This window comes from Alosa sapidissima, chromosome 2 (assembly GCF_018492685.1).
Source record: "Alosa sapidissima isolate fAloSap1 chromosome 2, fAloSap1.pri, whole genome shotgun sequence".
Taxonomy (NCBI): Eukaryota; Metazoa; Chordata; class Actinopteri; order Clupeiformes; family Clupeidae; genus Alosa; species Alosa sapidissima.
The window spans coordinates 17,032,522-17,048,571 of record NC_055958.1 but is presented as its reverse complement, the minus strand read 5'-3'; the positions used below and the strand labels follow the sequence as shown (position 1 = coordinate 17,048,571).

General features: G+C 42.0%; 1 protein-coding gene across 6 annotated transcripts in view; it reads right to left on the bottom strand.

Moving 5' to 3' along the window:
• Nucleotides 1–15,562, bottom strand: part of satb2 (SATB homeobox 2) — a 47,615-nt gene extending 32,053 nt beyond the window's left edge. For 3 of the 6 annotated variants that reach the window (XM_042079483.1, XM_042079493.1, XM_042079506.1), the window contains exons 1-2: nucleotides 14,935–15,561; nucleotides 2,087–2,302 (exon numbers count right to left, since the gene is read on the bottom strand). In XM_042079483.1, the coding sequence (XP_041935417.1) occupies nucleotides 2,087–2,258 (172 nt within the window). In that variant the 5' untranslated portion in view covers nucleotides 2,259–2,302; nucleotides 14,935–15,561. Of the gene's footprint in view, nucleotides 1–2,086; nucleotides 2,303–14,934 lie in introns of all 6 variants that reach the window. The other 3 variants (XM_042079465.1, XM_042079473.1, XM_042079498.1) reach the window with 2 other exon arrangements.
• Nucleotides 15,563–16,050: the final 488 nt, after the last annotated feature.

The following is a 16,050-nucleotide window of genomic DNA, read 5'->3' as shown; positions in this document are numbered from 1 at the left end:
AAAAGTAAAAATGAGGTGTTGTAATCGCAGGTATCTGTGACCTAACATAGTCAAAACTGCACAAAATTGGAAGTGTAGGATCATTATGACACCCTCTGTATGCACGCCAAGTTTTGTGGAATTCCGTTCATGGGGGGCCACACAATAAATTAATTTATGTTACTATACACCAACTGGCCTGTAGGTGGCCGGAGACAGTTTTCTGTGAATATCTCGAGAACCCTAGGGCCTAGGAGGTCCACCTTTTTTATGTATGTTGGTCTTAAGGGGGCATGTCAACCCATCCCATTACCACTTATTTCATGTATAGCACCACCTAGTTAAAAATTAAAAAGCAAAAAATGAGGTGTTTTCATCACAATATCTCTGGCTGACAAGGTCTAAATTGCACGAAATTAAAAGTGTAGGATCATTATGACACCCTCCGAATGCATGCCAAGTTTTGTGTACTTTCGTTCATGGGGGGCCTTACAATAAAATAATTTATGTGTACATTTAGTGACGTACACCAACAAGGATTCCCGGGACACTGAAAGACCGGGGTACACGAAACTTGGTGGGCATGTAACCCCACATGGATAGCATGGAACCGTCATTTTTCGCTTTGATCTGTAGCCCCCCCGCTAGACTGGACACCCACCCCCCACCCCCCCCCCCCCCCCCCCGAAAGGAGGGTAGGGCAGACACAGTTCTCTGTGAATATCTTGAGAACTGTAGGGCCTAGGATGACCATTTTTTCCCGTATGTTTGCCTCCAGGGGTCACGTTAACCCATTTCATGTGCACACATGTGCACAAACAGATACACACGCACACACATACATTCACAGTAATCATACGTATGACACATACTCACACAGTAGACATATGTACGCATGCATGCACAGGCACATACGCAGGCACACACACAAGCACGCACGCACACACACACACACACACACACACACACACACACACACACACACACACACACACACACACATAACATAAACATGTACATGCACACATGCACACAATTCAAGAATTTCTCAGAATTATGAACAGGCAAGATGGAGGTGGGGTTGTATAAGATGAATTTTACATGTGAATTTTACATCTATGAACTAATCATGTTTTTGTACTTGTTGTCTAGCAGATACCAGTGAGAATTGAGTGTGGATAATGCAATTTAGTGAGACAGTTAGAATCATATATAGGCCTTTCAGCGTGATTTATTTTTGTGGAAAAAAATGTGCTGGACTGGGCGGCGGTCATATTTTGTACCGCTCTGCGGTACATCTAGTTTAATAATCATACTATTATCTCCCTCTATTATACGGCTCTTCACAATGCAGGTAGAACGCTCCATTGACTTGAATGGGATTTCCCAAAGTTCTACCGGTCATTATTTTATAATGGACCTCTAAATAATACTGTTAAAGGACTGTTTTATAAAGGACCTCTAAATAATACTGTTGTCAATGGCAACGGATCAAAAAGTGAAGGCAGACGGTTGATCAGCTGTGTTCTAAAGAACGTTTGATTCAAGTTCAGTGTGTTTTGTGAACTATTTGTTTCTCAGCAAAAGCCACAACAAAACGGTAATAAATAAATGTAAAGAGACATATCGTGGAGTTTATTTTTACGTTTTGGCAAGTAGCCGTATAATAAGCGGGATAATGTATAGAACGCCGGTCATTATTGGGAAAATAAGTCCCTTCAGGGCGAAGCAAGACCCCTCCACTGGCGTGTCGGGGTCCGGTTCGCCCTGTCGGGACTTATTTTCCCCAATAATGACCGGCATTCTTTACATTATCCCTTACATAGTGACAATGACATATAACAGAATTGGAATGCAAACACATATGAAGCATTCTAACTGAACCCCTACTGCCGTTTCAGTCTGTAAAACTGAAAACATTATTTGATATGGAGAGACACCTGCCAATCACTTGCCATATGGGGATGTTTCTCTCATGTTACCATTTCAGCTATTTGACAACCTATGTAAAGCCTATGTAAATTCTAACTACACTATGTATGTAGATAAACCACAGGGTTAGATGTCTGTGCATGTGTGAGTGAGTTGGATGGGCAGCGTGCCCTACCTCCAAGAGGCCTTTGGGAGGCGCCGTTGTGGCGGCTACGGGGCCCTGTGGGGCTCCCGTTGAGCTCCAGGCGCCCCATCTTCACTGGCGGGGGGCCGCTGAGGTCAGGGCTGCTGCCCCCCCTCCGCTCAGGACTGTCCCGCAGGCAGGGACTCTCGCTGCCGCGCTCCATCCCCCTCCACACTCCAGGGGGCACTCCAGCCAGAGGATAGGGGTCTGCAGAAGGACAAGGGAAGAGACAGTCATATTTTTTTCTGATATCTATATTGCTACAAAGAAGAGAAGAAGTTTCTACACCTTCAAAATACACAGATCCAAATAATGTCTCTTTACCCTTTTAAATTCACCAAACATGTATCATGCTTCATTTGAACCCAGACTCTTAGACATATGACTGTATGCAGAATTCAGTTAATATTACATTACATACATATTAGTGCATTTCATGGTCCGATTCTTGTAATTGCATAAGTTGACCCATCAAATAAACATTACCATTACCCAAAAAGTTATCAAAACGTAAAAAATGGCGAACATAGTTAAATCTAAGGCCATTCTTTCACATCTTATGCTGGGTTAAGCATGTGTACGAGGCAGCCGTCCATTAGCCATCAACTGTATTAAGATGGAGGGGCTTATCAATGGCATCAACAAACAGGGAGCCTCCGAGCATCGTTCTGCCTCACTGTCTGTGGGGAATGTAAACTAGATTGGGGGGGGAGTGGCTTGGCAAGGCATGGCATATCAAAATACTAACAAAATGGCACACAGACATCTGTGCCAGTTATGTAGTGGTGGTAAAATATACACTGCGGAATATGTGCTTTCATTCTGAGGCCTGGACTGGCACCATCTGTATGCATCATTTTTTTTCTATGGCTTCCTCTCTCTCTCTCTCTCTCTCTCTCTCTCTCTCTCTTGCTCTGTGTGTGTCTGCATGTGTGCGTCTGCATATGTGTATATATGTATGTAAGTGAAAGAGCGTGTGTGTGTGTGTGTGTTTGTGTGTGTGTGTGTATGTGTGTGTGTGTGTGTGTGTGTGTGTGTGTGTGTGTGTGTGTGTGTGTGTGTGTGTGTGTGTGTGTGCGTGTGCATGTGCATGTGCATGTGTGTTTACTCAGGGGCAAAGTGCTTTATTAGGCCAGTGTCCAGTGTTTCGAGAGGACGCCTCCTGTTTTCCAGCCAAACCTTTAATATTGGTAATGCCCGTCAGAATCCGTGCCAGGTAATGTGAGAAGGCTCTGCCAAGTATCAAGTGAGGCCGTACTACAACCCCCTCCGAGAGACCAAACATATTTATGTAACGTATGACTCCCAGGATGTATGAAAGAGGCAAAGTGACCCAAGATGAAGAGAGAAAATGAGCACAGAAAAAAGAGAGCCAAGCAATAAAGAGAAGGACAATCAATAACTACAGCCAATGAGGGGAGAGAATTGATGTTCTTTGTCCAAGGAATATGGGTTTTACCTGCACCCACGTAGTCAAATTTATTTTATTATTTTTTTTAATACAGCCAATTTCTTTTCATTGCCCAAGTAGAAATGAGAAATAAATATAAGAAGACGAACAAAACAACAGAGAAACCACAAAGAAATAATGTGCCTAACGGCAAAATTAACAAAACCAATACATATTTAAACAGCTGTTTACAATAGCTGTCAAAATGTAAGTTGAACTGTTTTGTTTTTCACAAACACTTAAACGAAAAGAGAGAGACATACAAAGAGAGAGAGAGAAAGGGAGAGCAAGAGAGAAAGAAAGAGGGAAAGAGAGAGAGAGACCGAGTGGGAGAGAAAGAGAGAAAGAGGGAGAGAGAAGGATTTAAACCCAAATAGTGAGAACAGTGAACCACAGACGGAGGGGAGCGTGGGGCTTTTGGTCGGTTTAATTGGACGGGAGTGTTGACAACCCTCCAGAACAACACAAGTACATGATTACAATAACACACTCATATATGTATACAGTATACCATTAATGACGTCTATTAAACATGCCAGGCCAACATAAACTACACAGCCCAGTGGTTTAAACACTAGCCTCTCCAAGGTCCTTCTCAACAAGAGCCTGTCTGGCATTCCCATTCACAAAGATTAGCCTTAGGACAGCGAAACATACTGTGCAGAATTGAGTTGAGCTGAACTAGTTTGATCCACAAGTGGAAAGAGTACTATGAGTAGTAGTGTATTCAAATGCTGGGGGATTTTTTTTTTTTTGTCTGGTTCGTGCTTCATACATACATCTTTGTGAGCTGACAGTGGAGGTTGATGCTGTGTAGTGGACAGTCTTGTGACTCATGGGATGGGATGATTCACAGACTGACAGCCACAGGTGAGGAGTGGTACACACAAGTTGAGAATTCCACTCGCTGACCATAGAGGGTGAGGGTGCAGAAGTGTCTCAGATTACCCCGAATTTACAGAAAGCACTGCAACGTTGGATCTGTCCATGATGCCCCATATACATGCAGAGGTTATTCACTTTTCACATAATTCTGCGTTCCAGGACACCACGCATCTGCGTTCCAGGACACCACGCATCTCACATTCTGAGAAGCAGTGTCCAACGTAGCATTTTTCCACTGGGACGAAAAGTCACAAAACTGCTAATTTATTACACTGTAATAAGCTCCTTCTTTATTTTAGTAGCCTCACATGCTTCAACCAGTTAGCATCACAGGTGATCTGAGCTGACTCGTGATGGTTGACTGGCGGGAAAACTGACCAACTTGCCAACCAAACTTCCCCGACATCCTCTTCTACTTGCCCCAGGCCACTGAGAAACCCCACTGAGAAGTATTCAGTGAGTTCAGCTGTGTTTTGAGCAGTGGAATTTCATTGTGGGATTGACTGATTAGTTGAACACAAACAGGCTCTTAAAAACATACGGAGTGGGACATTACAACTCCCAACTGCAAAGAGCGGCAGAAAGTGGCCAAAACAAGAAGGCATTAGAGATCAAACGAGTTAAATACTTAAACCCCCCTCCTTTATCTCTCTGTATCTGTTTCTCTCTCTCTCTCTCTTTCTTTCTCTCTCTCTCTTCTCCCTCTCTCCACCCCCCTCTCTATCTGCCTGTCTTTCTCTCCCTCGGTTTACCATGCTAATCAGACTCAGAGTCAGCGACTCAGTGTCTCTGTGTTTCCTTCTGCCCCTCATCTGCACAGGTCCCAGCCTGACCTGTGTCTGATGGTGCCACTGATCACCAGACCGTCTCCCCACATGAGCACTGCTGCCCTCCTCACCACCACACCACCACACTATCACACCTCACACCACCACACCACCACACCTCACACCACCACACCACACCACCACACCTCACGATCCCACCCACCCACCCAAAACCCATCATAGCCACTCTACTCCTGCCGCCGCAAATATTTGACTGAGGAGATAAAACTAGTTCCTGCAATATACCCTCTTCAAGTCTCTGAATACAAACACACACACACACACACACACACACACACACACACACACACACACACACAGACAGACAGACACACACACACACACACACACACAGGACCAATACCGTCTGTACCAGTTTTGGTAATTTTACTTTTACTGATAGCCTCCAACCTTTGGATTAAAAACAGATGTTTTAGTTGTCTACTGTTATTATACTGCCAAATTTACTTGTTTAAATGTGTACTGCCGAGTCAGCATGAACAGCAGTTTCTATGTATTTTAATTACAGCAAACTGATACTGAGATAATCAATCATACTCTATGCTAACTTTATAGACACATTAGTCATCAGGTTGATAACAGTAGCAATCCATAGATTAATGATGCTAGTCTATAGTTTGCATATATGTGTATGGCAAAAAAATATTAAATAAATCAATAACACATATTTAACCCAGACTACATGAATTGTTTAAAGGGGGGAAAAGTAGAATTTACATAAATTAGATTTTTTAGACTGTAAGGACTAAGGAGACATACATCTGGACGGAAGGAGCAAGAATAAGATTCCTGGCAATAGACACATATTGGACATCTTTGAGAGAATCTACAGAACATTTTGCTTGCATTAAGAAAAAACAACTTCAGTTATGCTGTCTTGTTAATTGTTGCTCTGAAAAAAAATTGTGCATGCTGAATGTGTTATGCTGTATAATATTGAAGCCGCAGGCTATGTTCTGTTTATTTATACACAGCATCCAGATAAGCTACATCAAATTGAATCTGTACAAGTGAAAGGATGCCAAGAAATTAAGTTCCAGTGAGAATCCTAAAGACATCAGTTACTAATACTTGCTTCACCGCAGATCCTCTGATTTTCAGCAGTTTCGTGATCAGTGGTACTACTTAGCAGTAGTCATTTAAACATGACCTAACTTGAGCAATATGTTATATGTACTCTCAGCCTCTTTTATTATTACGTTTTGTAAATTATATTTTCTCTGGGAAGGCAGAGGGTGGTGTCAGGAGAATGACATGAAAATGTACTGCAATTCTGAAGCCAAAATGATACTTTAAATCCTCATTGAACACCCTGGTTTGACCTTGCATTAGTTGTGCATCCAAAGGAGCAACCACTCTGAGGGGCCAAAGAGATGAAAAAGGGGTTTCATAATCCGGATGAAAAAAGAGAGACGAGAACATTAGCTTTATTCAGCAACTTTCAAGCAGACCATGAAAGGTTAACAAGCGCAAATTAGCCATTACAGGCAACCGCACCGATGAGCCATTCAAGATAAGAATTTATCATTCTCCTCATATCTAAAAACATCTGAGAAAACATCTTGATGATCATTTTAAAGGAGATCTACGCATTGCCAACCAGCTGGATTGGTGGATCAATGACATCAAGAGCAAACTATAAATGGTGACAAAGGCATCACTTGTGGTTTGGACGAGATGGGCCATTTTGGCACTCTATACCACCAATCTTTTTTATCTTGGGAACATCTTGAGGTTTCGATATCTAATTTTCATGACTTTCATGTCATTGGGACGTGCTCAATTGAGTCATCCACCAGCTAAAAAACGAGCACCCACATTCACACTTCATAGATTAATTTCATGTGTGCATATAAAAATGCATTATTTATGCATATATGACTCAAACCATCTGGGACAATCCCATCATTATCCATTGACAGAAGCATCTAATTGGCCTTCTTTCTTCACATGGATGGGCCTCCATAAAAGGACTGTGTTGAGCAACTGCTGGGATCAAGCGGGTGACTTTAACAGCTTGATATCAGACCGATGCATTTGACGACGCAGATAAAACAGGTAGTGAAGGTTATCAAGCTCAGATAATGGCATAAATAATTGGAAGTATTGTGGCGTGGGTTAACAGATAGGGAAGATAAAAAGCTGGCCTATCAACTATTTCAATATGAGAAAATGACTCATAGGAGTATTAGGATGCGCAACACTAAATGAAAGGGCAATCTTGATTATTTCACGCGGCCATACCATCAAAATCACACAGAGACCTCCGACCTACCTCCGACCGACTTTCCTGGAAGGACATTTACATAATGACCTGGGAGAGCGTTGCTGACTAGAGAACAGAGCTCTGACTGTCTAATATCTGCGATACCGCGCCACACGCAAGCCAAACAGAATGGCCCACTCCATCATGATTTGTACTGCAAGGCGAGCAGCCTCACAATCAAACTCTTTGGTAAGAACTGTTATGATTAGTGTAGCATGAGTTAATCCAGACCAGGGGGTGGGACAGGCCTGCAGCCCTCTGAGAATTCACTTTCCACAGGACTGTGACCACACCGCCACACAGAGCAACTGATCTGTTTGCACTCTCTCTCTCTCTCTCTTTCTCTCTCTCTCTTTCTCTCTCTCTCTCTCTCTCTCTCTCACACACACACACACAAATACACACATACCGGTACACACACACACACACACACACACACTCACACACACACACACTCTACACACACACACACACACACACACACACACACACACACACACACACACACACACACACACACATATCTTTCTATCATCTTATCTTTGAAGTTATCTATTTATCTGTATATCCATCTATTTGCCAATCTACAGCAGCTGTACAGCATATCTAGCTTTCTTTGTCAACAGTAGGCTTGTTGTGATGCACATAGTAAATTGAACACTGAAATGGACTATCGTACACAAGAGTATTTGAGTAGAACAAAATATATATTGAGAGAGAGAGGGAGGGAGAGAGAGAGAAAGAGAGTGAGAGAGAGAGAGAGCAAAAGAGATGTAGGGAGGAAAAAACATGTCAAGTTTTCAGCTCAACAGGGACAGGGACAGAAGCATGTAGAGGAATGAGTAATAATAAAAACACAGACAAACAGAAGACCAAGAATTACACTCAAAAAGCCTGCACGAGAAAGACAGACACGACACAATGCAACCGACTCAAACGCGAGCAGGAGCGAACACACAGACAAACGACGAAACCGAGGAAACATTTGAAACGTTTGAGAACCTGTCCGAGGGTCACGCTCACTTCCACTCCTGCTGCTCTCCTCCATTCCTCCTTCTCGGTGTCCAACTCCCCGGCTCACCGTACACAAATTTTATGCAAACGCTGGGACAGGAGGTAGTAGCGCTGCCTGCAGACGATGCTTAAGACCTATTTTATTACCGCAGGGCAGATGAGAACGAGAATGGTTGCGCACAGCTTAACGGCTGGGGCAAAGCAGGCCTTTGCGGTGTTAAACACTCATTTACAACAGGGGCCATTAAAGCTCTGACACAGGCGAGACTCGATGGCGCTGGCTAATAAAGGTGATAGGAGATGAGCAGAGCAGACGCAGGGTCACGCGATGACGCCATCATGCAGGTGTGCAGAGGAGACGACAGTGATAGGAGTGTCAATTCCTACACAGGTAGGCTCTATATGAGACCACTCATACGAACGCAAAGAACCACTAAATGGCTGTGCAGTCGAAGGGACATTTGTTCCCTCCAACACTCACCAATATATGTGGGGAAAAAACTCAGAAACATGTGCTTGAAAAAATAATTCCAAAAATTTTTGCAAACACACACACACGAATATTTGCAGACACAGCAGAATAACAAGAGGAACACAAACACATACACTTGCCCAGATGTGCAATGGCACACACACACCCACACACACACACACACACACACACACACACACACTAACACATGCACATATATGTTATAGGTGTAAAATGGCATGAGCACATATTTAATTTGCATATACTGTATGTTTGTTTTAGTGACTTGGAAAACGTCACTGTGCGCTTCCATATAGAGGCGAACTATATAAACGGAGAATAATCAATAAAAGGTGAAGGGAAAGACAGAGAGAGAGAGAGAGAGAGAGAAGAGGAGAAGAGGAGAGGAGAGAGAAAGGGAGAGGGGGGAGAGACAGAAAGAAGGAGATAGAGGGAGAAGCCAGCAGATAGGGGAAGATAGAGCGAGTGTATGTGAATGTGCAATGTCCCTGAGTGACAGTGAAGCAGAGGTGGGGACAGGCAGAGGAGGCCCTGGGCCTTCTGGAGAACACGTTTAGCTCACTCATAAACATCTCATTTGATAATAAGATAAAGAGTTCACAGCAGGACTTTATTACACTGCCTCTCAGTCGCACACACACACACATACACATGGATGCAGCACACATACGCTTGCATGTATGCATGCACACACACACACACACACACACACACACACACACACACAAGAACACACACACTCACTCACACACACATACATGCACACACACACACACACACACACACACACATGGACACACACACACAAACACGCACGCACAGGCTAACCACAGCACATGCTTAGTGCTCTGACACTTCCCAAAGACCACACACTGACTCAGAGGAATGGCTCTCCCAGTTGTCACACATGGAAGCCAAGTTCACCAAACAGCCCCGTAAAACGCATAGTGACACACACACACACACACATACATGCACGCACAGGCACGCACGCACACGCACACACACACACACACACACACACACTAATATGCGTGCAGTCAACGTACATAGCTATGCAAACATAGCATTTGTGAGACAATGTGGTCTGTAAAGCGTAGTGTGGATGTGTTCGGTATGCTAAGCTCCTTCTGCAAATATCTGTTTAACCAAGATCTACAGCACTGCCACAAAACAAGAAACAAATAATTCAATGCAGCACACTGCAAACTTGAGCTTGCATAAAGTCAATCAATGAGGATATAGAGAGAGATAGGAATGACATAGAGGAGATATGTGTAGCAAATAAAATTGTTGGCGCACTTGGTTTGTAGACAAAATAATTCGGCCAAAACAACATTAGCTTTACACAAAGGAACGTCTACCTGAATAAGCCTTTTATCTTCTAAATTTATATTAACAAATTAGTCTGTTCAAAAGTTGGGTCCTCCCTCAATTTCAGTTATACACTATGAAGTGACACCTCAAAGGGTCACTTGATTTTCTTATTTGTATGCTCTACAAGACACATATAAAAAAGATATATGTAGATTTTAATGGCACCAGGGATAACAGTAGTGAAAATAACATGTATGTTAAAATTCAAGGGTCTAGTCTTGTCACATTAAAGGCTTTTCTAAGCATTCATTGATTTTGCTTTGGGCTATTTAGACCTTCAGAGTACTTTGACTAATTTTTGCAGGCAGACACACCCATAATCTCCAGGCAGAGATAGGTCTATTCTCATGGGGGCGCAAAGAAGAGAGGAAAGGAAGGAGAACATAGAGGGAGAGTAACAGAAGCACAAGAGTAGAAAGAAAGAAAGAAAGAAAGAAAGAAAGAAAGAAAGAAAGAAAGAAAGAAAGAGAAGAGGAGGAGAGTAATTACTTGAAGGAGTATGGCATAAACAATTTTTTTTGAAACCCCTGTTGATCTTTGGCCTAAATTGTGGATTATGTCTCCTGAGGATTCATCATTAAAATTGTTGTAGGAGAAACACAATGACAATGGGGGAAAGAATGACAGATAGTTAACAGAGTTTATAGTTTACAGAGATAGTCAGAGAGATTTACAAACTAAACTTTGTAAATTAAAATGACTTCAGCCTCTAAGAGCCAAGCAATGTTTATGAATGTGCAGACTCTTAATATTACTGAGTTCATATGCTTTTTTAACATCAGCTGCATGGATCCAACGTTTTGAAAAGGAACCCTTTTTTTCTGCACACATAATGTGATGTAGGTGCCAAACCATAGGGCAGCTAAGAGTGTGGAACTGAACCGTTCCCTCGGCTTTTCAGACCGACTCAACATGGCCTGAGATATCCGAGATAATTGAATACAGCGGTGCAGCAACTTTTGCGGAGACAGTCTGGTTAACTTTGGGTCAACGACAGTTAAATACAGACTTCCAGAAGAGCTCACGGTTTATTCACGAGGATGCCAGTCGAAATGCGAGTAGCTGAAAAAGCACCGTGAATAATGACGGGATTTTATCTATTTTGTTATGCTCCTGTGAGCGCAAGATCAATTCCACAGAAATCCCGAGAAGACGCACCAGGATGCCAAATCTAAATATGAAGTCAAATGTTACTGGAAGCATTCTCTCTCTCTCTTTCTCTCTCTCTCTCTCCACTCTTCCTTCCTCCCTCTCTCTGTCTCTCTCTCTCTCTCTCTCTCTCTCACTCACACACTCTCTTTCTGCTGAAACGAATTCGTTTTCCTTTAAGCTTGGCAAAACACGTTCAATAAACTGGTGCCAAGTATACACAAATGAATAATGGACACATTAATGTGACTTTAAAGTACACCATGATGACATATTTTAGAAGGGTAAAAAGAATTTCAGTCCAGTCTGTGATGGCAACAAAACAACCAGCATCCCTTTTTCAAGAACACTTTTGCTATAGCGACTCAAATGCAATTTACTTCTGTAAACGTTTATTGTATACACAAACTGAAGCCTGAACTAAAAGGGAAAAATCTCACATGTAACTTAATACCAAATAATCTGCACGGGACATATGTTTTTCCTTTTTTAATTTACGTATTTACTTGTGAGTTTAGATTTTTATAAGAAACCGGGCCATGGTCTTGGTAGTATTTCGCTACATCTTCTACCCTCGGTATTACTTTTGACAATGGTAGGGCTGTGTTTTCTTTTGGTTAATCTTAACTTTCTGTTGTGGGGTACGTCATGACTTCAATAATTGTCTCATTTACTAAAAAAAAACACACATCCCCCAGTTCTACATAGGCATCACTACCTCGGGATCCTTTCCCTGACGCCAAAGTCATTACCTTGGCAAAGTTGGCAAAATTTCAAATAATATAGGATACAAACGCAAATAGCCATCAATTTTGCTTTGATATAGAACTGCCATTTAGGAATCAGTTGTGATCTGCAAAGAACAAGTGATTTGCTAATGAAAAAAATACTCAGGTGGCCGATATTTGACCAAAGAAATCCAAAGCAGACAAAAGTATAGGCCTGCATAATTGTGCACTCTGTCAATGCTCACCGTCATTTTTTTATTGTCTCTGTGTGGAGAAGGTCTTACTGTCACGGGAATCTTTTCCTTCTGAATATGATTCTGAAGTGTTGTCCGTTAACTTCAGACATATTCACAGCACAGATATGTGGTCCATCGAGGAAGTTGTTGAACAGAAAAACGTCAAAACATCAGCCTTTGTAAACTCATGCATTTTTCTTTTCATGTTGTAGGCCTACGATCTGTAGGTAATATGTCCTGACTAGTGCTGAACGAACCATTTATTTCATAAACCAAAATGCAGGTTCACTTGGCCTTGGCGTTGGCTTTAATAATATTTAATAAGTATAGGCTAATAACATACCCATTTGAATATATGTGACAAAAGAGACAGCAATACGAGTGGGCTATTAATTATCAGAGTATTGTTTCTTAATAAAAAAAAAATATTTAAATGTTGTTGTTTTTTACATTTTTCTACCAACCCTAGCTTTTCAATTAACCAAACTTCTAAACATGGGTGGCTAGCATTACCACTGACAGGAGCGTAGTTGAGTTTAAACCCCGTTATGTCTATGAAAACACAGGGGTTAAAAGAAAAGCAACAAACGGGAGTGTTAAATCCTAACTCGCCCTCAGCCACTTTGGAAATACGCATCAATAATTGATTGAAAAGAAAACAGATAGAATAGGCTGGCATGGACACAACGACACAATTTCATGTAACATTCACCCTTCCCCAGGTGTTGCAACATTATGAAAAGGTGGAGGGTTTAATCTCTTGGAAATCAGTGACATTTAGAGACTGGGGCAATAAATAAACCCAACACTAGGACACTGTCATTAAAGTTTTCCTACGAACACAAACATGCACATACATACACGCACACATCGAGAGCGAGAGGGAGAGAGGGGGAGGGGGGGGGGTCTTTCTGAAGTGATTTCTAAAACCACGCAAAGTAGCACCAACATCAATTATCAAGCCTTTGGTGTGACTAAAAATAAAACTAGAAATAAAAGTGGGAGCCCCGTGAAATAATTTCTCAGGTGCTGCAAACTTACACGTAAACGAGGTCTATCACTGCACAGTGCGAGCTAAGAAACAGAGGTGGCAGACAAATACACAGCCGTAAGAGCCCGAAACGTTACATTTTACTTTGCGCTACTGCAGCTAATAAGCTATTGAGAAAATATCAACCAAATAATCTATCCTTAAGCCAGGTGCCTAATGCCAGTAAAGGCCAGCAGGCTACACATATATTGAAAACAAGCAGTATTACGTGTGTCCCGTAAATCTAACAGACACTGGAATAACGCGTGACCTGAACTTTCCATGGACCTGGACATATTTAGGCCCAGTATTAGGCCACAAGTTAAATTCAAGACTGCCTTATGAGTCGTGAGGTCAACAATAGCCTGTTGTCCTCATCAGTTTCTGTTTGCATGGTATGCAAAGACAAAAAATGTCACCCACAATCTTCAGTAATTTATGTGGGTGCGAATGCTGACTTTTGGAGTTTACAATTGCCATTTCGTCCACAGCTGCCGGAAGGGGTAAACAAACACATTTTGAATAATCATTTATAAAAATGAGTTTATATAGCAAGGACAGCATCCATAGTAGAAATATAGTTGTAAAACAAACAACAACTTGTCGATTAGTAAGCTAATATTTTAGTCACAAAACCGTTTAACATTTAGTAATAGGCTATTAGCTATTAATAACATAATGATGATGATGATAATAATAATAATACTAATAATAATCATAATAATATTCATAATAATAATTATAATTATAATGTATAAGCCAGGCATATTTAACAAGCTTCTCTTCGATTAAAGTTGGAGTTCTGATTAAACTTCTTTGATGTTGGCAATTGGGCTACAATGCAGTTAAGACTTCATATTTGTGACCCAAAGATTTAACTTGATGTCGTTGATGAATGCATATAATGCTATATTAATCAGACAATATGTCCACACGTATGTCCACCACTGTCTCAAAACAAGCTTTCACAACAAATGGACTTCTAGCCTGCGCTAAAATAGTTTAAACTAATTTGATGTTTATATGTTGGTTGTGATACGGCAGACTTTCATAAATGTATCCAATTGCCGTACACCTTCTACATTGCAAGGTCAATACATCCTCGCCTGGTGAACTGACCTACAACCGATTATTTATCTATGGCATTGCTTGTATGGCAATTGTATGGCTTTAAGATATGAGCCACTGTTCCGGATTACATAGCCAAAGAAATGCACACTTTGAAGATAGTGAAGTCTGCGCAATGCAGTATGAAAAGGCTAATGTTTGTGTTTGTGTTGTATCCCACACATCCCATGAAAACATTAAACCTCTTAAGCCCAGCAGAAGTGGGAGAGGGGAATAAAAACTTGAGGGAACTTACTGTTTATGGCGTGCCTGTACCTCGACTGGCCGTTGAGAGGACTCTGTCCATTGATCAAAAGTATTGAATCCAGGGCTGGGTTTCTTGCTGCTCCGCGGCAGGCTCAAATCGGCTGACTTTGACGCTGGCTGACACTTCTCTGAACTAGGCGCTGTGAAGGAGCGTGGGTGAAAGAGCGTGTCCAAGAGAAAAGAGATAGCAGAGGACAGACAGCATGTGTCTCTGATAATATCTGAGGGTGGTGAAAGGAAGAGAGGGAGGAAGAGAGAGAGAGATAGAGAGAGAGAACGAAGCAGGACTTTCTCGCGAAGCACACGTCTTCAGCAACCAAGCACGAAGCCGGTGGTTTACTCTGTCCTTTCTCCGCAGCGTTACAGCATTTAACTAGTCCGTTTGAGCAAAGCTCAGTGTCCTCTGAGTCTCACTCGAATCGTCACAAACTGGAACACGGATAAAGCATCAAATACGCCTGTGACTGAGCAGCCAAGAGAAGACTCAAATTGTTGTGGTAACACGTGTGTTGCATACAGTTTGTCTCTCTAACGTCTGAAAAATGTCGACGAGAACAGAACTATCATTCCGTGTCACTTTCAATCGTTTCCCTGCCAAAGGAGAGCTGACTGACAGAGAACTCACGAGAGAGGGCGCGAGAGGCAAGAGAAGGGGGCGGGAAGCGCGCGTGGGTACGTGAGAGGGAAGAAGGGGGCGTCAAACACGATCATTTGTTATCTGAATATCGTCTTTTTCAAATACCTTACGGATCAGCCTCTGACCATGTTGGTCGGGAATGAGCTACCTATTCCCCTTTTCTGTGATGTTCTCCACGACTGACTGCCACTTTGGCAAATTATGGACAGCTGATGTAGTCTGGCAAGAAAGGTACGAGAGGTTAAACATAGTGACTAACTGCCCTCATAAAAAAGCGCATGTGTCCTATATGGGCTATCAAATATTGATTCTATAGCCTAATCATGCAGTATAATATACATTATTGTGAACATGAATATTTCTGCATGTGTCCAAGTCCAACTTTGATTACTTACACACGGTCATGACTCATACTTTTCGGATAAAATGAGTCGGTCTCAGTTGCTCCTTTACCAGTTTTGTTAGATG